Source organism: Astyanax mexicanus, chromosome 17 (genome assembly GCF_023375975.1).
Source record: "Astyanax mexicanus isolate ESR-SI-001 chromosome 17, AstMex3_surface, whole genome shotgun sequence".
Taxonomy (NCBI): domain Eukaryota; kingdom Metazoa; phylum Chordata; class Actinopteri; order Characiformes; family Acestrorhamphidae; genus Astyanax; species Astyanax mexicanus.
In genome coordinates, this window is record NC_064424.1 from 9,037,260 (window position 1) to 9,064,101 (window position 26,842).

At 38.2% G+C, this 26,842-nt stretch overlaps 1 protein-coding gene across 5 annotated transcripts in view; it reads right to left on the reverse strand.

Moving 5' to 3' along the window:
* Positions 1-26,842, reverse strand: part of igsf9bb (immunoglobulin superfamily, member 9Bb) — a 204,558-nt gene that overhangs the window by 110,589 nt on the left and 67,127 nt on the right. For all 5 annotated transcript variants that reach the window (XM_022676039.2, XM_049466493.1, XM_049466492.1 and 2 more), the window contains exon 3: positions 20,009-20,155. In XM_022676039.2, the coding sequence (XP_022531760.2) occupies positions 20,009-20,155 (147 nt within the window). The remainder of the gene's footprint in view (positions 1-20,008; positions 20,156-26,842) is intronic.

Sequence of the window (26,842 nt, forward strand, 5' to 3'; positions counted from 1 at the left end):
AAAAGAACAGGAATTAAGTGAAAAAGAGGCAGGAGGAGAGGTGAAATAAGTTATGGATGAAATAAGAAGGAATATAGCAGGAATACTGAGAGAAAACAGAGGAATATTGGGGGAAAGGAAGATAAATAAAACAGGAGAAAGCACCAAGAAAGCAAGACTATACTTTAGAACATCAGCTTTTGCCTGCCCTCAGTGTAAGAAATATGTAGTAATATAATGAGATAAGAGCAGAAATGTTCTGGGATAGGAGAAGGAATACTGAAAGAAAACAGAAGAAATCAAATTAGAAAATTTGAAAAATACTAAAATACTTGAGAAAAAGACAACAAAATAATAAGCAGGAATTTTTATTTTGTTGGTAAAAATAAGAGAGAGCTCAAAGATATGGAGATATGGAGAACTTAATAAAAAGAGAGTGAATGCTGAGAGACAGGAACAAAAGCAGTCATAAGAGAAAGCTTACAAACATTACAGAAATGCTGAAAAGAAAAAAAAAAAAAAACAACAACTGTAACACTAAACAACAATAGCAGAAAATGGGGAAAATCCTGAATATGTGTTATAATCAGGAATAAGAATAGAAATGACCAAAAAAACAGGGCGTCGAGTGGTCCAGTGGTCTAAAGCACTGCCACTATGAGCGGGAGGTCACAGTTTTGAATCCACGCTCATGCAGCTTTGCCATCAAGCTGCCAGTGCTCAGAGGGAGCACAATTGGCCTTGCTCCCTCTGGGTGAGTATATGGCACACTCTCCCCGCATCACTAAAGGGTGATGTCTGCAGCACAAGGCGTCTGTGAGCTGAAGTATCGGAACCGAGTCGCTGCGCTTTCCTCCAAGCACACAGGCTACTCGGTAATGCTGCTGGATGACTTCACATGTATCAGAAGAAGCATGTGTTAGTCTTCAGCCTCCTGGTGTGTTGGGGCATTACTAGTGATAGGTGGAGTCCTAAAGAGTGAGTTGAGTAACTGGCTGTGCAAAACTGGGGAAAAAATGGGAAAATTTTTAATAAAATTCTAAAAAGAAATGAGCAAAAACCAAAAGGAAGGATCAGAAATATTTCAAGCTGTAAAAAAAAAAGAGTTCTGAGAGAAAGGGGTAAAAATACTTAAATAAAGGAACAGCAATACTGAAAGTTAAACACAGGAATCCTAAAAAGAAACAGCAAGAAAATGAAGAAGATGGAGAGAATAGCAGCTTTGTTTCTTTCAGCTCTTGCTGGTCGTGGTACTGCTGCTGCCACTGCTGTAACTACTGATGCAATTACTACAGCCATCTCTCTCTCTCTCTTTCTCTCTCTCTCTCTCTCTCTCTCTCTCTCTTTCTCTGTGCTAATGAAATGGAGCTGGATAATAATTTCATATGACTTTGAAATGTACATTTGCAACAAACTAATGCAGAATACGAAATCAGAAGAGACCGTTCTCACCAGCATCAGAATAACGTGATTTGTGAGACAATAAAGAGACCCAGACACTTTCAGCATCACAGCGAGAGAGAGAAACACAGAGAAAACAGCCCAGAGAAGAAGTGAGAGAGCTGATGATAGAGAGATGATAGACTGATAGCCAGAGCTAATTACACACAAACACAAGCGCCATATCCCTCCTCTTACACACCATATATAATAAACCAATCCTCTATTTCCCACACTGACGGAGATCTAGATCATCCACACAGAATACTGGCACATCTCTGCCTTCCAGCTCTCTCTCTCTCTCTCTCTCTCTCTCTCACACACACACACACACACAGCAGATCATGAAATGAGACAATAAGGCACTCCAGTGAGGCTTTTAACTTGATCATACATAAGCACTTTAGCTATTTTGATCTACTTACATATGTAATCCTAAGTTTTTACACTGTTACTTATCCTCTAAAGGCAGTTTTACACACACATACACACACACACACACAGAGCAGAACTTTAAAAAGAAATCCTAATGTTAACCTAACCCTAATATAACCCAATCCCTAAAATTGAAACTAGCCCCAACCCCAATCTAATCCCAACCCTAACCTAACGCAACCCTAATCTAGCCCTAATCTAATCCCAACTCTAATCTAACACTAATCTAACCCCAACCCCAATCTAACCCTAATCTAATCCCAACCCCAATCTAACCCTAATATAACCCCAACCCCAATCTAACCCTTAACCCTAATCTAATCTCAAATTTAATCGAACCTTAATCTAACCCCAACCCCAATCTAACCCTTAACCCTAATCTAACCTCAAATTTAATCTAACCTTAATCTAACCCCAACCCCAATCTAACCCTTAACCCTAATCTAACCTCAAATTTAATCTAACCTTAATCTAACCCTCAACCCTAATCTAACTACAATCTAATCCCAACTCTAATTTAACCCTAACCTAACCCACCCGTAACCTAACCCTAATCTAACCCTAATCTAACCTCAAATTTAATCCAACCCCAGCCCCAATCTAACCGTCAACCCTAATCTAATCCCAACTCTAATTTAACCCTAACCTAATGCAACCCTAATTTAAACCTAATCTAATCCCAACCCCAAACTAACCCTCAACCGTAATCTAACCCTAATTTAATCCCAACTCTAACCTAACCCTAATCTAACCCCAACCCCAATCTAACCCTTAACCCTAAACTAATCTCAAATTTAATTGAACCTTACCCTAACCCCAACCCCAGTTTATCCTTAACTCTAATATCTAATCTAATTATAACTTTGTTAACCCCAACTCTAATCGAACCCTAATCTAACTCCAACCTCAATCTAAATTTAACCCTAATCTAACCTCAACTCTAAAATCTAATCAAATTATAACTATGTTAACCGCAAGTCTAATTAAACCTTAATCTAACACCAATCTAACCTCAGCCCTAATCTAACCCAATTCTAATATCTAATCTAATCATAACGATGTTAACCCCAACCCAAATCTAACCTTAACCCTAATCTAACCCAATCCAAATCTAACCTCAACTTTAATCTGTAACCTCAGCTCTAATCTAACCCAATTCTAATTTCTAATCTAATCATAACGTTGTTAACCCCAACCCTGATCTGACCTTAACCCTAATCTAATTATGTTATTATGTTAATGCCAAGTCTAATCAAAACCTAACCTAATCTAACCCTGATCTAACCTCAACTCTAATATCTAATCTAATTATAACTAAATTAACCCCAACCTTAATCAAGCCTCAAACCTAGTCTAACCCCAACTCTAATCTAACCTCAACTTTACCTAATCTCTAACTTTAACCTAAATCTAAACTACTGATGCAATATGCTTTTTAAATAATATAATAAGTGATTATGGAGCATTTTCAGATTGTTCATAATTTAAAGTTTTTAAAGAGCAGTGATACACACATATTCACCCCCTGACACAGACTTGAACAAACAGCATGTCTATCGTGCAGCTTATGTATTTATCTCACAATTATAACTCACAGCATCGATTTGCAAACTTTGCGGTGGCCAGCAGCTGTTAATGAACCCTTAATGAGTTGGAGAGAAGTGATGACACGAATGTATCACTATATAAACCTATTATATTAGTCACCCATGCCTGCTGAGAACATTACCGGAGCAGGATGGCATTGCTTGGGTTGCCAGGTTTTAATTAGTGAAAGTATTGAGCACAGGTTGCAGGGAGCAGAGCCAAATCACAGAGGTGTTCAGTCTGCAGGTTATAAAGCACTCTGGCAACAATAATCAGAGATCATACAATCAATAAAAGAGTAAAACAGCAGATCTAGATTTTACTATTGATAATAATATTAATACAGACATATGGTTTATGACACTGTAATTACACAGAGAGCAGCAATTGACCAAAAATGCCAATAATCCCCTAACAGAGGAAATGCTGATACACTACAGGGCTTTTTTACACCCAATACTACAGCATACACCATAATGCACTAAAAACATATAAGAGTCTCACCAGTGAACATGGGGGGCACAGTAGAATCAATAGTCTGTCTGATGGCAATAAGGCAATAAGAGGGATTTTACACCAACTCTGTTTAGTCTAGATTTTGGACCCTTCAGTTCTGTCTGATTAAAAATAGCGAGTGTGAAAAGTGCAGGAGCTTCTGTAGGGGAGTGCAATATCGTATTGTACACCATATTAGCATTACATTTACATGTATGGCATTAAATTGATACTCTTGTTTAAAGCAACTTTCAAGGTTATTCCTTTTACAGAGGTGGGTCAATGTAGTGTTAGGAGTCTTGCCTAGGGCTCGGTATTGTTTTAAAAAAAAATCGATACCGGTATCGGTTCGATACTTTGAATTTAAAACCGATACACAAATGATACTATTTTAGATACCTTTTTCTAAATTCTAACCAAAAAATACAAAAAGCGATAATTATTCTCACAAAACACATTTATTTAAAAGCTGTCATGAGTAATCTCCTTCTCATACTGCCACCGTGAGAGGCTACCATACTTTTGGATCTTGTTGGAACCAAAACTATAAGCTTGTTTATTTGTGGCACTTTATAAAGAACAAAAATAACAGCATTGCTTTAACTGTTTAAACTACATATATTTTTAAGAAAAAAAATATTTTTAAGAAATATTAGCATTAGATGGGCAATAGTGTCGTGTGGTTTAGATCTGGCATAATAGATGTATTAAAATATCTCAGGATAGAGTAAGCAGAGACAGAGCGAGTGAGTGAGAGAGAGAGAGAGAGAAAGAGAGAGAGAGAGAGAGAGAGAGAGAGAGAAAGAGAACACGAATAAGCTAAAGAGAGAGAGAGAGAGAGACAACGCTAATGAGAGCGATACAGGGGTTATGATTTAATATTTTGCAATATACTATGATATTGTAAACATTGTTTATGTTTAACTATTTAATACTATTACTGGAAACAAACTGTCATAATATAAAAAATACTATTACATAAAAAAAAAATATGAATAAAAGAAAAGTTTCTTTTTTTACTTCCTAACCAATTAGAACAGACAGATCTAAGAAAAAAAAAGTGTCCTGTAGGAGCCCACAAAGTCTTTTAGAATGGAAATAACACATTTTAAGGCAGAGAAAAGGGGGTTTTGTATCACTTACACTTGTAGCCCGTATACAGATTGAAGCCTGTATAATATCACAATACACAATTTTAGCCAATGAAAACCCAAAAATCAGTGTCTCAGAAAATGTTTATATTATATAAGACCAATTGTTACTTTTGGCAGTGTGGGCAGTGTGCCAAGTCCTGCTGGAAAATGAAATCCACATCTCCATAAAAGCAGTCAGCAGAGAGAAGCATCACTCTGCTTCCTTGATTTACAAATGAAATGTAAAATGTACTGATGATCAGTGATGGTTTGGAGAGACATGTCATCTGCTGGTGTTGATCCACTGTGTTTTATTATCAAGTCCAAAGTCAGTGCAGTGTTTTTTTTTTTCCAGAAATTCTTACAGAACTTCATGCTTCCCTCTGCTACTGACAACTTTTATAGAGATGCGGATTTCATTTTCCAGCAGGACTTGGCACACTGCCCACACTGCCACTACTTGCTAAATTTCCTTCGGGATCAACAAAGTATCTATGATATTTTCTTACATCCCTACTTTTAAAATGTCCTTAGTGTCAATTTTACATCTGTTTTGCTCATCTCTCTGCAGTGATCCCCTTGTTGCATGACTGTGGATCATGACTCCATCTGTAGAGTCACTGAAGCATATGGCTTAGCCCACTCTGATGAACGCTCAGCACCCACACAAGCCTGTGAGGCCACGAGCACCACGGACAGCTCCCCCAGTCCACAGCATCAGCACCACGGACAGCTCCTGACTCAACAACCCTGCCTGTGGCTGCAGCATCACCAGCCCATCATCATCATCATCATCATCATCATCATCATCATCATCATCAGCCTGAGTCCACAGTGCAGTCCACTTGACCTCTCTGTTCTTCGCTCTGTTCTCATATATATATATAATATATGAGTTTCACATTTTGAACTGAATTACTGAAATAAGGTACCTTTTCAATGATTTTCTTTTTTTTTTCAGATGGACTAGTATGCATTAAACTTATGTCCATATACAGTAAACGTACGTGGAACCGAACACATAAACAAGAATTTGACAAATAAGAAGCCCAAATGGTTATTGTTGCTGTAATGCTTCTACAAATACATGCCAAAAGTCTTGAGACAGCACTATGTCATTATACAGTGTTACCTTAGGGGACGGCTTAGAAACCTCCACACTCAGTACTGCTATAATTGCTACAAGAGTTTGCGTTGCCAACATGCACATGCCAACAGTCAAGGAACACCAGTGGACAGCTTGAGCTTGAGAGTGCACATACTTCTATAAGTTGTGAGGTGTTATCTTGTGAGCGAGGCTGATCAGAATGCTTACAGAGTTTAAGTGAGGCCTGATAGTGGGAGCTTGATGGCTAACAGAAGCGAATATTCCTCAATCCACAGTCTCATGTATTGCATCAGTAATATGTCATAGAAGGCAAGATGATAATGATCGTGACTGGTGGTGTCTGTCTAGAATTGACAAGTGACTGTCAGAAATCACATTCACATTAAATGCACAAAGACCCACAGGTCAGTAATGAACCAGTGACCTTTGGTAAGTCAGTTATATGGAATTACAGCCTTAAATAAACATTTTTTGTATTTATTGTTCAGTTCTGTTTGTGTTAGTGTGGCTTGGTTCAGCAGGCCAGGGTGGAGGTGCGGTAACAGTGTAGGTGTTTTCTTGGCACACTTTGGGCTTCATTAAACACACAGCTGTCTAGCAGCCAATTAGCACCTTTCTGCTCTGACTTCAACATACAGAACAGCTTGAGGATAAGTGCGGAAGGAGGCATCCTCACAGCTCAGCATTCTTCTACATTCATGTCCCACCCACAACTGCCGGTAGGATCAATTGTTGGAGTGATGCCACAGCAAAACCTATTTTTCAATAAATGTCTCCTTAAAAAACATCTTAGTTAATGAGAATTGCAAATATATGAAGCAGCCTTTTTAGTGTTTACAGTACCTTAACATACCAAACAATTCTACAAAAAGGAACATACTGACAGAATAATACACTAAAACCAAGTAGCATTAAAGCAGCATTATGTGAGAACTAGTATTTCTTGCTCCAGGGCTCCCCCTACATTTGGGAAGGGTTGCTCAGCAATGCATGACCCCTAGGTAGCCAATAGGAAGCCAGAAAAATTTTGTCATGGAAAAACCTCTATGCAGGTATTTATCTTTGCTGTCGTGCACTTTATTCATCTGGCTTATGAAACACGCTCTGAGAAGGTGGGGGCCGGGGAGTAGGGGTTACGGGGGCGAGTAACACAAAAGTAATGCAATAGTTAGTTTTACTGGTAACTAATTACTTTTATAGTGGAGTAACACAGTTAGTAACTCTGTTACTTTTTTGGAGAAGTAACAAGTAACTATGACTAATGACTTTTTCAATGTAACGTGCCCAACACTGTTCAGAACTCTATCTAGACCAGCATGAGGCTGAGTCTAAACAACAGCAACTCTCTCCCTGTTGGGGGATCTCTTTAAATCCCTCAGGATTAGCGCTGACTTGTTGTCATGTAGGAACAGATTTAACCGCTTTACTCTCCTCTCTGACCCGACACTGGAGAGGAAGTATTTAGACTGTGCTTCATGATAACTAAACTTCTGACCTCAGCAGAAGACCAGGATGTTGTGGCTACTTACATGGTTCCATTCAAATGGTCATCACAGGGTGATTAATTTCTATGGTATTGTCATCTTTGCTACTGGATGGTATTGTGTCTCAGGGCTCACTGAAATTATTCTTAGACACCTGTGATAATTAGTTTGCCAGGTGAGCCCAATTAAAGGAAAACTACTTAAGAACAACGTTCCACGTTATTAAGCAGGCCACAGGTTTCAAGCAACATGGGAAAGAAAAACGGATCTCTGCTTCAAATAGTGCAATGCCTTGGACAAAGTAGTAAAACATTAGATATTTCGAGAAAACTTTAAGCATCCCAAGGAGCACTGTACAATCCATCATCCAAAAATAAAAAGAAAGTATTCTACACCTGTAAACCTACCAAGACATGACCGTCCACCTCAACACTGACAGATCAAGCAAGGAGAGCACTGGTCAGAGAAGCAGCCAAGAGGCCCATGGTCACTCTGAAGGAGCTGCAGAAATCCACAACTCAGATGAGAAAATCTGTATACAGGGCAACTATCATAAGCCATGTACTCCACAAATATGGCCTTTATTAAAAAAGGTGTCAAGCTGTTTTTGTAAAGAAGAATGAGTAAAAAATCTCAATCTCTACATGCACAAAGCTGGTAGAGACAAATCCCAGCGAATGGTGGCTCAACTAAATATTGATATAGGAGGGCTGAATACTTTTGCATGCCATACTTTTCAGATTTGTATTTGATAACATTTAAAAAAACATGTATCATTTTGGTTCCACTTCACACTTATGAAATACTCTGTGTTTGTTTATCACTTAAAATCTCAATAAAATTAAAAGTGTACAAGGTGACAAAAGGGTTGAAAAATGTTGAAGGGGTATGAATACTTTTGCAAGCCACTCTATATCAGCTGATCACACGGTGCACTCTACTTTTACTACTAATGCCTTTAATTTGCAGAAATGTAAATCTTTACTCAGTAAGGCAGGGTTTTATTTACTGCTTAGGCAATGCTTCATGAGGAAACACCCCGCAATCAGGACTGTAATACCGGCTGACACTCAAACTGGCAGCTCCAGCTTGGACTAATGATGCTCATCCTCACACACACACAAGAAATGAGAAAACTGAACAAATAGGCGCATCCATTTCCAATCAAAACACACTGTTAGATATTTAAATGAAATAGCCAGTGCCTGAAAAAACATCTCTGTCAGGATCTGTAAGCAGGAGAGACATTAGACTGAATCTGAATTAAACAAATGCATTTAAATGGAATAAATACAGATATCTTAAATAAAGTTAAATAAAGACATATCGAGCTGTTTAACATAACTTAGTATCAGAGGTGGAAAGTAATGAATTACATTTACTCATGTTATTGTAATTGAGTAGATTTTATGAGTCATTTGTAATGTTTAAAGTAGCTTTTAAAATAGGTAATTTTACTTTTACTCAAGCACATTTTGACACAAGTAATTTACTTTGCTACATCTGCAAAAAACATGCAAATAGCAGTTAAAGCATAGCAATGGGACGTTAAAATATAACAATGACCTGTAAAACTATAAAAATACAGTTTATAGTCACCTATATTACCATATATATTAACTTTTTAATAGTAAAGAAAAAAAAACGGATCATAGAAACCTGTGCCACTTGTTTTATGGGGTGGTCTGAACAAATACTGCCTGAAAGGTCCAAATTATTATGTGGAATAATAGTTCATTAAAAACGATTTAATTTATGATTTGTTTTTACTTTTTTACATCAAATAATTAAAGGTAACTATGTAACTTTTACTCAAAGTACATTTTAAATTGAATACTTTTTTACTTTTACTCAAGTAAATTTTTAGATGGGTACTTTTACTTGAGTAGAATTTTAGCAAAGTAAAGGTACTTTTACTTAATTACAATTTTTCAGTACTTTTTCCACCTCTGCTTAGTATAACGTAGTATATATCTACAGTGGTGTGAAAAAGTATTTGCTCCATACAGATTTTTTTTTTCTCATACTAATGTTTTTTATATTATCAAACAAACTTTAACATCAGACAGGACGTCAACCTAGGTAAATATGAAAAGCACTTTTTAAATTATGATTTTATGTATTAAAGGAAAAAAAAGATCCAAACCAATAATTCTCGCCACTCTTGGTGGAAACAACTGCAATCAAGCTTTTCTGATAACTGGCAACGAGTCTTTCTCATCTCTGTGGAGGAATTTCGTTCCACTCTTCTTTACAGAATTGTTTTAATTCATATTTTAGAGAATAAACAACTTGTTTAAGATCATCCACAGCATCTCAATCAGACTTTGACTAGGCCACTACAAAATCCTTATTCATTTTTTTGTTGTTTTTTTAAGCCGTTCAGAGGTTCATCATTGTCCTGCTGCAGAGCCCAAGTCCGCCTGAGCTTGAGGTCACTTTAGGAGTGTCTGGTAAACAGCAGACATCCTGGTTCCATCTATGTATTAAAGCAATCTGTCCAGGCCCTTAAGCAGCAAAGCAGCCCTAGACCATCACACTACCACCACCATGTTTTACATTCAGCATGATGTTCCAAAGTGACTCATTATGTACAATCAGGGTATTAGTGCAACTGTTTTGAGAGTATTGGCATATTCGAACACATGCTCATTTATTTATTTATTTATTTATTCTCCAAAATCAAGGGTAAAAACTGGAGAGCATGCTCATCGCAAGGTCACATACCATATCAAAGTTTGAGTTTTGAGCAAGTCCCATGAGGATACTGGCCAGAGTTCAGCCTGACTCACAAGAGCACATCTCACTTATGCAGGTGTATGCCTTTCTCAAGCTGTCCCCTGATGCCTCATGATGTCTTTGGGCATTTCAGTATGTTGTTCATAGACAGGGGTTGGACAATGTAACTGAAACACCTGTCATTTTAGTGTAGGAGGTTTCATGGCTAAATTGGAGCAGCCTGGTGGCCAATCTTCATTAATTGTGCATTGCACCAGTAAGAGCAGAGTGTGAAGGTTCAATTAGCAGGGTAAGAGCACAGTTAGTGCACACAACATTATGGGTGACATACCAGGGTTCAAAAGAGGACAAATTGTTGGTGCACGTCTTGCCGGCGCATCTGTGACCAAGACAGCAAGTCTTTGTGATGCATCAAGAGCCATTGTGTCCAAGTTAATGTCAGCATACCACCAAGAAGGACCAACCACATCCAACAGGATTAACTGTGGACGCTGTAAGAGGAAGCTGTCTGAAAGGGATGTTCGGGTGCTAACCCGGATTGTATCACCTCAACTCTCCTGTTTCCACCAGAACTGTCCGCCAGGACAATAAATTATTGTGGTCTAAAACCAGGTGTTTCACTTTCATTGTCCAACCCCTGTACTTTCCTTAAGGAAAACATACAATCTCTCATAGCTTCACTGTTTATTGATATACCGTAGATCCAATATATAAATCAAAAGAGCAGGTCAACAGGAACGTGGAAAATGTCCAAAATAAGCAGACAGCATCTCCTCCTCTCTGTGTGAAACAGCAGCACCAAAGAGAGAAGCAACCTTGACAAGCATGTCTGAAGATCAAATGGAAGTAGAGGATGAAAGACTCCCTGCTCATGCTCCATAAACGGATAAAAAACAGCCGTGAGCCGTGAAAATTTCCCCTCCGCTCGCGATATTACAGCCCTTACCTCCTGTCTCCTTACTGTATACTTCTGGATTTCTGCAAGGATTTTTCTTCCTTAAATAGCTTGACCTTGCGTGCACCGTTCTGGTCTAATAATGCTGGTGGCACACGAGCAAAAGCGGCAAGCGAGTCTCTGAGCTCTTTCTAAAGGCAGGCGTTTGATTGCGGTGGATTTGGAGAAAGAAGCAGAGAAATGCTGCGCGCTATCCCCCCTGTCTTACTTGGCCAGATAATAATCCTGCGGAGATTAGTGATGAGCAGGGGTCAGGAGTAAATCTGTTCAGCAGGCAGATTTACCTACTGCCCTCTGCAGCAGACAGTTGCACTGGGCAGACTGAGACCGAGGGGCAGATCAGCTTCATGGAAGCGAGGGCTAGTTCAGTGTCAGCAGTCAGTGGAGCAGAGATACAGTACATCAGGGGTGTCCAAACTTTTTTTGTTGGGGGCCAGAAGGAGAAATATATTTGGAGTGACGGGCCACAGACTCTGTAATAAAACAAATAATAAAATATACCAATTTAAATAATACTTTTTCCTGATTATTTCATTTACACACCATTTTACTTGACTTACTATCTTTATCTTTGACAGTGTTGTGTAAACTAAGTTTTTTTAAATTGATGTTTAATTTCATGATGTTTCTTAATATTAAACTCCTTAATTATGGCAACTTTAAGACCCTGTTTTTCTGTGCACTTTCTCCGCTTTTAGACTCTTTGGCCCGTTTTTTCTGCACTAAAACTGCGCACCCTCTCCGCTTTTAGACTCTTTGCCCTGTTTTTCTGCGCTAGAAATGCGCATCTCTCTTCACTTATAGAGATGGGATACTATCCAATGCTTTTTAAAAGACTATTCATATTTTTAGGTGGTCAGTTGGTCTTCAGGTAAATTTATCTTGTATCTTTACAATAAAGGTCATGATTAACAACACTTACAACAATAATACACGTTATTTAGTTGTTAAATAATGCCTAAACGAACTAGTTAAGACACTATTAAACATTACTAAATGTAACATAATGATAATAATTGAGAATGATGTCTTTTTTTGTATCACATTTTGTAGCGCACCGGATTATAAGGCTCACTATCAATAAATGTCTATTTTCTGGTCTATTTTTTACACAAGGTGCCGCAGATTATAAGACACATTTTAAGCGGCACTAGTAAGGAACAGGGGTGTCGCCATGTTTCCCTTCTAATTCAGCTGATCTCACTGCTAGGGGGCGAGACCTGTAAAACCTGTGAAAAAACTTAAGTAAAGCCAATTTTTGCACCAGGAGTAAAGGCATAAAGTTATCCAAAAGCAGTGTGTAAGACTGGTGGAGGAGAACATGCCAAGATGCATGAAAACTGTGATTAAAATATGAACTTGAAGCTGATCTTCCTAAATTTCCTTCGGGATAAATAAAGTATCTATCTATCTATCTATCTATCTATCTATCTATCTATCTATCTATCTATCTATCTATCTATCTATCTATCTATCTATCTATCTATCTATCTATCTATCTATCTTGTTTTTGTTTTTTTGCATTATTTGAAAGGTCTGAAAGCTCTGCAACTTTTTTCTGCAAATAAATGCTCTAAATGACAATATATTTATTGGGAATTTGGGAGACATGTTGTCTGTAGTTTAGAGAATAAAACTACAATGTTAATTTTACTCAAACTAAATAGTAAATATATTTTTTTTTCCAGAGCTGTATGTACTCCTAACAGGAGTAGCAAGCCACAAACCTATATCAAAGCCTAATCATGCAAAAAAAAATGTGATTTTTGATCATATTGCCCAGCACTACTGCATGTGAACACATATGCACGCACCTACACACCTACCTACACACTCTCACACACCTTTACACTCTACATCGAAAACCCTGCAGCGCTGATGCTGAATTACATCATCTCCCTCCCTCCCTCCCCTCCTCCCCTCCTCCCTCCCTCTTCTCCTGTGGCATGTGCCTCACACTTCGAGCTTGTGAGGGTGAGAATATCACAGGAACGTTACGGCAGAAGCAGCAGCGTTTCTGAGGCGGGCAGCAGCAGCTAACTGGGATCAAATCTCCTCTCTTGACAGGCTGGTGGAGCGCCACTCACTCAGCGTCACTCTTTTGCTCTCACATTAGCCTGTGCCGCACAGCAGCTCCAGCACAGCACAGCACAGCAGAACCTGCAGCGCACTCCACACTCCCCTCACTCTCCTCACTCTCCTCACCCGCCTGCGCCGTTATGAGCTTTCCCCAAGGCTCAGGAAAGAAATTCATCACAGCGCCACATGCATATATTCATGCCGTTACGTAAACGCTTTTTTGGAGTGCTTCTGGAAGCAGGAGCGGTGGGCTGCCGGAGTGTCACACGGAGAAAAAGATAAGCCTGCAATTACACCGGACACGTATTAATGACATTAATAAATGACCTCATCTAACGTCCTCGTGCCACCGCTAATTGGCCTCTTCCACAGCAGAGATTAAGTGTGAAATAAAGGCATAAAGTGCTCTGTCAAATACTTAGAATTAAGCGAGTACCACATTGTGTAGCAATACAATGTTCACAATAATATCACAATATATACATTTTTAACAATACAAAAAAAGATCGCTCAGATATGGAGTCTTTAAGGTGAAGGCTTTAATTCTGTCTCTGCTGTGGAACAGCACAGTGCAAAACTCATCTGTTGGTGTAATAATTTGGGTACTGGATAGGCACTTCATACAAAAGTCAGTCACCCCTAGTAGTGATACAAGGAACACTAACAGCTCAGAGATATGTTTGCATAGGCTTCTAACTGCACTGAAAAAGTCAAGTTATCATTTTGCTTTGACTCAGTTAAGTTGTAAATATATAAAATTTTAAGGTCATTCAACTTAACTTAGTCAAATTATCATTTAGTTAAGTTGCAGATATATACAATTTTAAGTTAAATTAATTTAACTTAGTGAAGTTATCATTTTGCTTTGACTCAGTTAAGCTGTAAATATATAACATTTTAAGTTTATTCAGCTTAACTAAGTCAAAGCAAAATGATTACCTGAATCAGATAAATGTATTCAACTCAACTGAGTTTTGTTTACACAGCAATAATTAATAATAATAATAATAATATTTTTTTTCAAGTATTTGCCTATACAATTATCTACATTGGTGCTGTCTGCACTATTGATTTGAAATTAACCTGTGATGTACTGTCAAAATATTTAAATCTAGACTGAAAACTGACTTGTTTAGTTTAGCTTTTGGTTTTAATTATTATTTTTCAAACATACGGCGCACTGGATTATAAGGTGCATTTTAAGCGGCACTAGTAAGGAACAAAAGTGTCGTCATGTTTCCCTTCTAATTCAGCAAAGTCAAACAAGCACTGGATGTTAATCTACACAGATTTCTCTCCTAAAACAACGCTAGCAATGCTAGCCGAGGTTAGCAGCACTTAGCGCTAGTAAACACCACCTGATAGTGCTACACTGAGGAACCCTGAGTGTTTCGGTAAGCCAGGCTGCTATCAGCTAGCAGATCATTCCACATAGCTTGTTTTAACACGGTAAACATGCAGACTACAGTCCAATATACTAACCTCTGAACAACGAATGAGCTAGTGCAGCAGTTAGCGGCTAATGCTAATACTGCTCCAGCCTCGGTACTGGAGAGACTTCACTGAAACACTGTTCTTCATCCGAGTGGCTTTACTGCTACGTAATACCTGACTGGTTAAATTCACATATAAGGTGCACCAGATTATAACGATCATCACCATCTCAAAACCATCTTAAAGCTGCAGTTGTTGCATAATTTAAGACTTTTTTGTGTGAGGAAACCGCTAGAACAAATCTAACATAACTGCAATAAAAGTGAAGTAAAGCACAGAGACTAGAAACAATACAACAATGATCTTCGTATACAAGAAGTACTTCAGAAAAGTCTTAAATTTTTTTGTTTTCTACCACAACTAATAACACATTTGTAGCACAAAGGGTGAAATAATTTCTGGAGCCACTGTATTGGGAGATTAAAAATGTTAAAATGTTTTAATCTCTGTGTAGTTGATTAATATGAATGAACGAATGAATCCTCCTTCAAAAGAAAATCAGAACCAAAACAAAACTGAAAAATGAGCCAATTCCAAAACCATCATCAACTCTAGTAATGCTAGTTATTGCAAAATTAATTCCTGCACAAGCCAAACAAAGCGACCATAGCTTTCCCTGTGCCAGTCTACACAGATGGAGGTCTGAATTCAGCCACAGAATTTAGGAAGTGCTTGGGCAGACAATACTGCAGAAAGTGCCTTTTAGAAAAGTGCATTTTGGGGAAGAGAGGTTCAGAAAGTACAGCCAGCAGCCAGGAAAAGCACCCCTCAGGGAAGCCCCACAGACACAGGCTAAAAGAAAACCTGAGCCGAGTGGGTCATTTCTTCATCTCTCACCCACCAAGAGGACTGTGGCATCTCTATCTTGCAAACTTAGGTAATAATTACAACATATATTATATTACATTAAAACAACATATTGGGCCATTTGTCATCTTGTAACTTTTAGAAAATAACTTTTTAAATGATTTATAATTATTTATAATTATTATTTATATTTATAAGTCTTTAGACTACACAGACATTCTAGATTGTTTCCAGCTTTACCACTATATGTCCTGTCATGCACATATCCACCCTGTTATGGACAATAGTGAAAACTGGCAATTGATTAAAATGTTGATGATCTAGTCTTACAAAGATTACATCATTTTTCATGGTTGTGTTTTAAATATACATTTTGATTTTTGAAAAATATTTTAATTACTGTAATATATCTTAGACATGTTTAACTAGCTAAGGGAATAATTGAATATGCTATGGACACATTTAGGTATGTTATATTGATACTGATCCTCTACGCCAAAAATTCTATTTTTGGAATTTGTCTATTTAGGCATTTTGAACATAAATTTCTATTTTGACTTTTGATAACAAGCTGATTGTTTGAATCAGGTATTTGAGAGCAATGAAGCATCCAAAACACATGCAGGGTAGGAGGAGTAGGTCTCCAAAAATCTATTAATACCGTAAATATATTAATAGGCATTATATACTTATTTACATAATCTTTCACAAATATATATATACTTTTTAATTTAGGACCAACTTTTACATTTCACTGGGTTGGTGTGTCACACCTGGTGCTGCAAGCACTCCTGTAACTGACCATGCCTAGCTGGGTATTGTAGTTTCTCCCACAATCAGCTCTACCTGCGATGTTCAGTCAACAGACTACAATTCCCAGAATTCACCTCACTCTGACACTGCACCCACTTCTGATCACATGACACCCCACCTGACACATTCAGGAACTAATCACACAGATTCTTAGCACTCTATAAGCAGCTAATCTCTCGCTCTACCTTTTCCGAGTATTGATGGATTTTCCTTGTTTGTGTTTTGCCTTGCTGTAATTTTTGACCTGTTTTTATTTTTCCGACCTGCACTCTCTGTATTGTTACTATTTGCTAGTTTCGACCCTTTTCTGTCTGACCACCTCTTTGCCTCACGTTTCTGTTTTTAAAGCTCTGATTTTATTATGTCTGCAAGTGCTTGTATTCTGCCCATCCATGACAGGATGAAGATATATCTTGTAACATTATAATAAATATAAATAAACAAATTAATACCTTAATAAAGGAACAGTATGGAAAGGTTTAGCAGACAAAAATTTGATTTGTTTCTTGATGGCATCACTGTACCATAGAAGGTTAAAGTTACCCAAGACTAAGCTTAAGCTTTACTGAAGTACCTGCAGTATGTGTTTCCTGCTCTGAGTGCAACACTGTGACTGATAATAGAGCTGAGTTTTGCTCTCAGAGACAAACAGCACTGATTTTAGTGTGTTAGTCACACTGGGCTGAGGGGGTATATATACACACACACACACACACACACAAACACACTCAGACACAGCTGATAAACTGGCCTGTCAACACTCCACCTTGTCTGTGCTGAGCTGCCAGATTTAAGACCAGACTCAGTACACACACACACATTCACCCAAGTCACTCTCACTCACTCAGTCACACACACACACACACACACACACACACACACACACACACACACACACACACACACACACACACACACACAGATTGCTGCAGGGCTCCTGTCGTTTCATACTTTCTCCCTCTGTTGCAGGGCCAGCCGATAAGGCAAATCTGTGTTTTTCAATCTGCCCTCACACAGACAGCTACTGCTCTCTCTCATACACACACACACACACATATACACACACCCAACAGCCTGCTCCAGTATACACAGTATGAGACAGCAAGATGGGCCATCCAGATTTAGAAATGTGATCCAGCGACCTCAATACGCAGCCACAATAAGCAGGACCTGCCTGCCTCCCAGCGCAATCACAGAATGTAAACGCACATTAGATGTCCCCCCAGCAGCTGCTGAGCTGAGTACTTATTAGTGCTGCGTCGATACTGATACTGATATATGATACTGATACTGATATCGATACTGTATCTGTAATGCCATCCTCACTCAGTATTAGTATCAGCAATAGAGAGTACTGATGCCATAAAGAGGTTTCTGATACACACGATACGCACCATTAGATGACTTGTGAATTGTCATGTTCTTACATGTTACTGCTAGGCCTGTCACTATAAAAACATTATCAATTTATTGTACAGTACACTTCCTGGCCAAAAAAAGTCTCCACCTAAGTAAGCAAATGATGTGGGGTTGATGCTGCAGTCGGTCTGCAGGTTTAGGTTCAGCAACAGTATGTGCTGAAAGAATGAGCTGACTACCTGAATATACTGAATATAGACCAGGTTATTCCATCAATGGATCAGTTTTTACTTTCCTGATGACACAGACATATTCCAAGATGACAATGGCAGGAGTTCAGGGAGCATGAAATCATTTTATTATCATTTTCACACATGGATTGAGAGAGATCACCACAGAGTCCAGGCCTTAACCTCATTGAGAATCTTTGGGATGTGCTGGATGGAGAAGACTTTGTGCAGCGGTTGGTCAGACTCTACCATCATCAATGCTGCTGCAAAATCTTGGCGAAAAATAAATGCAACACTGGATTAAAATAAATCTTGTAACATTGCAGAAGCTTATTGAAATGATGCCACAGTGAATGTGTGCTGAAATCAAAGCTAAAGGTGGTCCAACCAAATATTAGGTTATGTGACCTTTTTTTTTGTTGTCAACTTTTTTTGGCCAGGCAGTGTATATGAATACATGTTAGCTATGTATATATTTTTTAACAATGTTTAAAAAGAATACGTGACATATTTTAATGATCTATAGGTGAGCCGTCAACCACACAGGTTGATTTAGGGCATGTCAGTCTGTGTTTGGTTTTGTGAGGAGGCAAAAAGTATGCAGTGTGCAGCTTAAAATCTGCAAAAGGCATGTATTAATTCTCTTAATTAATCATGGGTGTGTTTATTTTTTTGGGGGGCCTAATGTGAAATAAAGCAATCAGTGTTTCACTTGCCATTTCCTTTAAGAGTCAGGTGTGCTCTGACTTTGGCAGATTGGTATCTCAATGGTGCAGTGCTTCTGCACTTCTAATCAGAGGAAACTGACTTGCTCGGTTATGTTGTGAAAGTATGCCAGCAGCTTATTTACGGGAACAGCAATGTTATTTTATTTTGTATTGAAGTTTAAGGGTTCGTGCACCACTGCACATCCTTGTGTGTACAAGCGCACATGGCGCACCTGCGTTGCCAAAATAGCAATGAACTTCTGACTGTTGTCTGACTGGTTCTAATCAGTCAGTTTTGCACCTGTGTTTTCCATTAAAAGATAGCAATACACCAGAAATTTACCTGAACACACCTCACTTCTAGACCACCACACCCATCAGTGTAGATTCATTCACAAGTGTCTTTGCCATTTAAACAATGTAAGGTATATTCCAATTTCAATGTCTGACCAGTGCTCTTTATAAAAGGATATCATTGTATTGTTATGCCGCTTTATTATCATTACATCAGCTCACAAATGGTCTTAAAATGACAATATTGTCTTGATTACAATTATTTTGGGACAATATATCGTACTAGCAAAAACTGTTATTTTGACAGGCCTAAATACTTCATTGTGGCACGTTTTTTTCAACCAGTAAATGCTGTTCTTTTTAAGGTTGTTTTATCTATAGAACACTGCATTTACCAAAATCCAACATGCTGAAAATGGAACACTACTAAATATAATAAGCTATGAATTTAGCAGAAATAAGAGACAGAGTTTTTTATTGGTATCGGTACTCTGTATCTACAGACACTTCAAAATATGGCATCAGTATCAGTATCAGAAAAGAAAAATGGTATCGCCGCATTCCTAGTATTCATTACATCATCCAGACAGCATGGAGGGAGTCCCCAGTCTATAGCTGAGCAGCCAAGGGTTAAGCAGAAGCTAATGTATTTCAACCAGTTTGGGGAAAAGAATGTAGGCTGGTGAAACAGGTACACTGGCAAACTCAAGGGGGGCAGGGGGTAGAAAAAGGAGTAGCCAATCTGTCCTCTAAAGTGGAAAAATCATGCCCAACTGTCTGCACTTCTCCAATCTACTGCTAAAGCTCTGCAGACACTAAATGACTGATGCCCAGGATACAGTCTTTTAAAAATCTGATTCAGAAACTCACCATTCACTGTGAGATGCACCCAGCTGCCATTGTGGAAGGTGTCGTACTGCTGCTCCAGCATCAGAACCTTACACTCGTACCAGCCCTGGTCGTCCGAACGCACCCTCTCAATCCGTAGAGATGACTTTCCATGCAGACTGGCTCGTCCTGGGGAGGGAAATGCGTTTCATTAACTCTCTTATTCCATTATAATACATTTGTGCTTTTTTGATACAATTGTGCTTTCAAATAACAGTACTTCTACTTTTACTCAAGTGCTAGATAGAAAATAATCTTTAGAAAATATTTTTTTCAGAATATAAGGCACACTTAAATTCCTTTAAACTACTTTATAATCCAGTGCTCCTCATGTGTGAATTCTAGTTAGGTTGTAAGGAGAGGTAAAGCCACTCCACCGAAGTACAGTATTATAAAGACGTTTCAGTGAAGTTTCTCCAGCACCAAGGCTGGAGCGGTATTAGCATTAGCCACTAATTGCTGTGCTAGCTCTTTTGCCGTTCAGAGGTAAGTATATTTTGGACTGTATTCTGCATGTTTACTGTGTTAAAACAAGCTACGTGAGACAAACCTCATGGTTCCTCAGACTAGGGCTGTTGGGTGGCATTTACTAGCACTAAGCGCTGATAACTGCGCTTTGTAACTTTAGAAAATTTAGAGAGTTCAGGGCAAAGTTCTGCATAATGCTGCGTAAATAAAGACATATTTGTATTGACATGTTATAAAGGTAACAAAAGGTCTAACAGATTTTCTCACTAAAGCTTTGGTTTAAGGAGTTTCAGGGACTGACGGCTGGGCTTTTCACAGAGAATGTGATTGAGTTCACTGAAAAAATGGTCTGTTGTTTGTCCAAGGCCAATTCTTTGGTTTGTGCTCTTGGTTTTTGTTAACTTTTTAAATGTTTTTAAGCTTTTTGTTTACCTTTAACACTGCAGCCACAATGTGATCCTACATTTCTTTAAAATGTATTCTAAAACACTGAGAGGTTAAAACATGTGCCTTTGTATCAGATTTCAATACACCATACGGAATGGGACAAATCAAAATGAAAAAATGTCAAATATAGTGTGCTTTTGATCATTTACGTATGACATAAAAGATTTGATTTTAGCTTATATCAGAGAAAACCAATAGAATCAATAGACAACAGGTTTTTCCTGGTTTTGGAGAGGCGTTGAGGCGGGCTGTCAACTGTACACTGAGCAGCTTGATATAGGGCGTGCTACTGATCATTGAGTCTTTGCTATCGTATAAGGCGCACTTAAATTCCTTTAAACTACTTTATAATCCAGTGCTCCTCATGTGTGAATTCTAGTTAGGTTGTAAGGAGAGGTAAAGCCACTCCACCGAAGTACAGTATTATAAAGACGTTTCAGTGAAGTTTCTCCAGCACCAAGGCTGGAGCAGTATTAGCATTAGCCACTAATTGCTGTGCTAGCTCTTTCGCCGTTCAGAGTTAAGTATATTTTGGACTGTATTCTGCATGTTTACTGTGTTAAAACAAGCTACGTGAGAGAAACCGATAGCTAATAGCGACCTGGCTTAACGGAACCCTCATGGTTCTTTAGACTAGGGCTGTTGGCGCTAAGCACTGTTACTAGCGCTAAGCACTGTTAACTGCGCTTTGTAACTTTAGAGAATTTAGAGAGTTCGGGGCAATGTTCTGCATAATGCTACATAACTAAAACGTATTTGTATTATATCCAATAATTTTACTCTACCACCTCTCTAAATATATTTCTTTTACTTTCACAGATGGTTATATATATATATATATATATATATATATATATATATATATATATATATATATATCTACAAGCATTTTATTTCTCCAGAAATGACCTTCAGAAGTGGATTAGAGCAGAGTATACATGTTCACACTTCTCATTTTATAGCTTAAGCATTTTATTTTAGTCTAAAAGGTAACAAAAAGACAATAAGTCTAACAGATTTTCTCACTAAAGCTTTGGTTTCAGGAGTTTCAGTGGCTGACAGCTGGGCTTTTCACAGAGAACGTGTTTGAGTTCACTGAAAAAAAACGGTCTGTTATTTGTCCAAGGCCACTTCTTTGTGCCCTTGGTTTTTGTTAACTTTTTAAATGCTTTTAATATTTTCCTTTAACACTGCAGCCACAATATGATCTGACATTTCTTTCTAAATTTCTAAATGTCTTCTAAAAAAAACACTGAGAGGTTAAAACATGTGCCTTCTAGTTTCATAAGACATCAGTCCAGACAGTATATATGAGGTTATCTCACAATCCCACCACTACCATCCTCCCTCACTGATGTTTTCTGTTTTTCCTTTGCCTTAGCAAATGTGTTGATGTGAAAGTCATGTGTATTCTGATCTGGCTCTTCAGACAGATGGTTATTTCAGGCTGTTCACACAGTCTTTTTAATGTAACCCATAATCTGACATTTGTCTGAACAGTTTGTGCTGTGGAACTGAAATAGCATTGCTTGGCATTAAGTTTCGGTTTAATGCTTGTCAGAATCTTAAGGGCTATGAGTGAGTTTAGGCTGCAGTTGGGCTTGTCACCAACAATTTACTTCTGTCTCGCTGAAAAAAGGACAAGCTATTTAGACACAGACAGACAGCATTCCTATAAACTTTGCTTTTTTAACTCTTTCAGACCTAATTTATATTCAAGTTATGGAAAAATATGTAAATGCTGTTTTCATCCTGCAATGCAAACAACATTTCTAAAATGACTATACTAATAATAAATCTAAATAAAAATAAATCTAATTCAATATTTGTTTTATTCCTAAACATGACAGTGTTCTAAACCACAAATAATTAGTAAAAATAAGCTGGTATTATTTTGCCTCATTTGTTCTGTAGTGCTGACATTTCATTTGATCCCAGTGCAGTGGGCGGGGCTAAGCTTATGTTTTATTGGCTGGTTAATGAACTTTTCTGATAGACAACAGGTCTCTATTAGTGTTCTGTGCAACAAAACATCTGAAAAAAGAAACTACATAATATACACTGTAATTGACACAGGGTCTAAAATGGTTAAGCTGTTCATATTCCTTGGAATTCCCTTGAATTCCAATCTGGTTGTTCAGACTCGAGTTGAAGCTACATATCAGATTTCAATACCTCATACAGAAAGGGACAAAATCGGAATAAAAAAATGACAAATATAATGTGTTTTTGGCCATTTATGTATGACATAAACAGACAACATATTTTTTCCTGGTTTTGGAGATCCACTCTGCATATTTTGGTGCCTTTTTTCACCAAAACAGAAAAAAATAGTGTCCTATTTTAGTGGCATTGAGGGGGGGCGTCAACGGTACAGCGAGCATCTTAAAATATAGGGCGTGTCATTGATCATTGAGTCTTTGCTATCGTAATGATGGGAAAAGTATGCCTTGTTCATCTTGAAAAGCACCAAAGGCATGCACTAATTCTCTTAATCATTTATAGATGTGTTTTGGGTGTAAGGTGAAATAAACCCATAAGTGTGTCACTAGCTATGTCATTTAAGAGCCAGATGTGCTCTGACTTTGGCGGATTGCTATTTCAGGGGTGCAGCTACATGAACGTTTCATTCATTTTGTTTATAAATGATATTAAAGTTTGCATAGCTGCCAACAGGCTTGCGCTATGGGTTTGTGCACTGCTTTGTGCCTATGGTATATGCATGCTGGGGATTCACCTGTGTTGACAATTCACTGCCAAGGTAGCAATGAACATCTGACTGTTGACATTTGCCTAGGTTCTATTCAGTCAGTGGTGCACCTAAGTTTCTCTGGTACACTGCCAAGATAGAAATACACCAGAAATTTACCTAAACACAACTTTTCCCAGACCACCACGCCCATCAGCCTAGATATATTCAAAAGCACCACAGACGGAAAACGCAACACAGACGGAAGGCGTGAAAATAGACTGTTGGTAACCTGAAGTGGCCTCAAAACAACTAGCACGTGCCTGATGGTGACCTGCTGGAACTTGCATATGTGCACAATTGAGCGTGTTTAATTACACCCGCAACAGAAAGCATCAACAGTACGACACATGTAAACACTGAGCCCGAGCCCTGCGTGTGAAACAGTGTGTGTAAAATGCTGGAGGATATCACGCAGTCCCGCTCCAGTAATGAAATCTAAGTGTTTGTGTTTCCAGGCGAGTGCACACACAGCCTGCGCCCGCTGCCGCAGCACCCTCGCACCCTGATGAGGGGCTGGTTTGATGACTGCAGCATTAGGTCAGGAGTCTGGGCTGGAGTCTCTGTATGCTGGGAGAAGAGCAGTATGGGAGAGCGGTCGTGGCCTGTGGCCATTTCTGACACTGTTTCCAGCTCAGCAGAGAAAAAACACAACTCCATCCACAGCAGACGCAGACAAATCCGGGTTTGCAGCACGGGTTGCCAGCTACACTTGCTGTTTTCAGGGGGTTATGCAGTGAAGAGGATTTACGACTCTTTTTCTCTAAATTCTGGCAACCACTTACAACAGATGGCAGACAAAACTATAAGCACAGGCAGGAATACTATTCCAGCATTTAAACTTTGTTAACACTTTACAATACGGGTCACAAGTAACAGTACTTCTGACAGTAATACAGATTTTTCAATAGTAAAATAATGTTTTAACTAATTATCTAACTAACTAACACTAGATAAAAGGTGATATAAATTATGACAATAAAAGGCATATAAGTTTTAATGCTTAAGAATAGAGTAATTAATAAAGAATTAAGACAAAAATTTGACAAAAACAATTGTTAATGATTCATAACGTTTGAACTATTACCAATTAATAATTAGTTGAGATATTTTTTTTGCAAGTACTGTGAATTAATATAACCTTAACAAATTAAAAATACTGTTGAAAAGTTTGTATTCATATTTTATTTTTACTAGTGGTGTGGATCCATTTAATAAAAGAATCGTAATAATCAAGATTTAAATCGGAATTTAAAAAGTGAAAATACTGTTACTTCCTTGTAAAAAAATATTTAGAATTTTTTAAACACACAAACTGTTTAAATCAGGATGTCAGCATGTGGCATCAGCAATTTGATATGAAGATAACACATTTCTGTAAAAAAAAAAAAAAAAAACTTTGCAAAATCTTCAGCTGTTTCACCTCCCTCCCCTTATTGAATAGTGTCAGTGTGTAATTATGATTAAACCACCCAAATGCTGGTACTTCCTAAATTATTTTTATTTACAAAAACTTTTAAATTAGAATATTTTAGGAAAGTTAGGAAGTTTGAAGCTTTTTTATATAATCAGAATCTTGAAATATGTTGAGTAAAAATTTAATGGAGAACTTTAGCATCGAAGATGGACACAGAAGCTTTAATGGAGGAAATGAGCTACATTTACCATAGCTTAGATCACACTGGTCAGACAGTAACACTAACAGTAACCTCTTTTTTTAAACATGACTACTTTTAACAGATAAGCAGAAGATTCATACAGGTAGGAGTGTGAGAGTTAGTTATGAGATTTAATCTGTATTTCAGCATAAACAGTAGTGACCAGTACTTAGTAACACGTTACTCTAATTACCCTAATGACCATTTTTTCAGTAACAAGCAATCTAACATGTTACTGTTTTTTAATTTATTTATCAGATTAAAATTACTTATCCATGTCACTGTGAGTTACTTTTTTTTAAAACATAATTTTCCTTAGTAAAAAGATTGTAGTGTCTGGCCGGACATAAAGGGACATGAATGGATGAACTAGAAAGACAGTCACATTTACAGTTGCTGGAACTGTTGGCCGCAAAAATGCCAAAATAACAACAGACTAGCGAGCTAACAGGCTTAAACTTGCACTTGGGCAAAACACACTCACACACATACAGACACTCCACCCTGCGCTCTCTCCACCTCCACACACACACAGCGAGCCTCCCCCTCTCTCCACCTTACACACACTCACGCACTTACACAGCGAGCCCTCCCTTCTTCTGCTTCTCACACACACACACACACACACACACAGACAAGCCAAGTCTCCCTGAAGCTGTGGGAGTCTCCCGCATTTCGGTAGCGGCTCCCTGACGCCCGCGAGTCACATATAATCTCCCGGAATTCAGAACGAGTGCCCCAAACGCGCACACAGGCGACAGACTTTTATTCTCTAATCGCGCGTGGGAAGGAGAGAGAGAAAACAGAGAGGGTTCTGATTGGCCTGTTCTCTGCAAAGAGTCTGTGAGACAACCAATCAGTTTTTAGTGTGGGCGGGCAGTGTTTTTCCCCCCTCCCGGACGGGATTTGTTCAGTGAGTGAGAGAAAGCAGATCATGGCGGAGGCAATATTAATAATAATTGTAATATGATATGAAATGTTTTTGATGTTGTGCAATTTTTTGTGATATTGTAACTGTCAATTTTTGTCAAATAAAAAAAAAAAAAAGGAAAGCAGAGGCAGGGCCTTCCAAAAAGATAAAACTCATTTCACCTCTGAATACTCTAAATTTAATTAAAAAAAGTAAAATGAATTAATATAAAAGTAAAGTTTCGTTTTCCTTTGGTGTGTGTGCAAGTTTTTTTTTGTGGGGTAACCTCCCTGAAATCAACTTTTGCAACTTGCTGTGTTTTCAGGCATGGTTTACAGGCATGACTTGAGCAGGAACTCTTCTATTAAAAATGTAAGAGGTGGCAAGTGCTACCAGGACAAGTACTTTCAAGCTCAGCTGAGGACGCAGGCCACCACTCTCCTGAGACACACAGATCAATAAAGCTGAGCTGGAAATGGGTAACAACAGCAGGGCAGCAAAATAAATAAATAAATAAAAAGAGAGAATGGCGGAAAGTCTTGGGACGTCTTTCTGAGCCGTGCTGAAGTGGTGACACGAGCGGG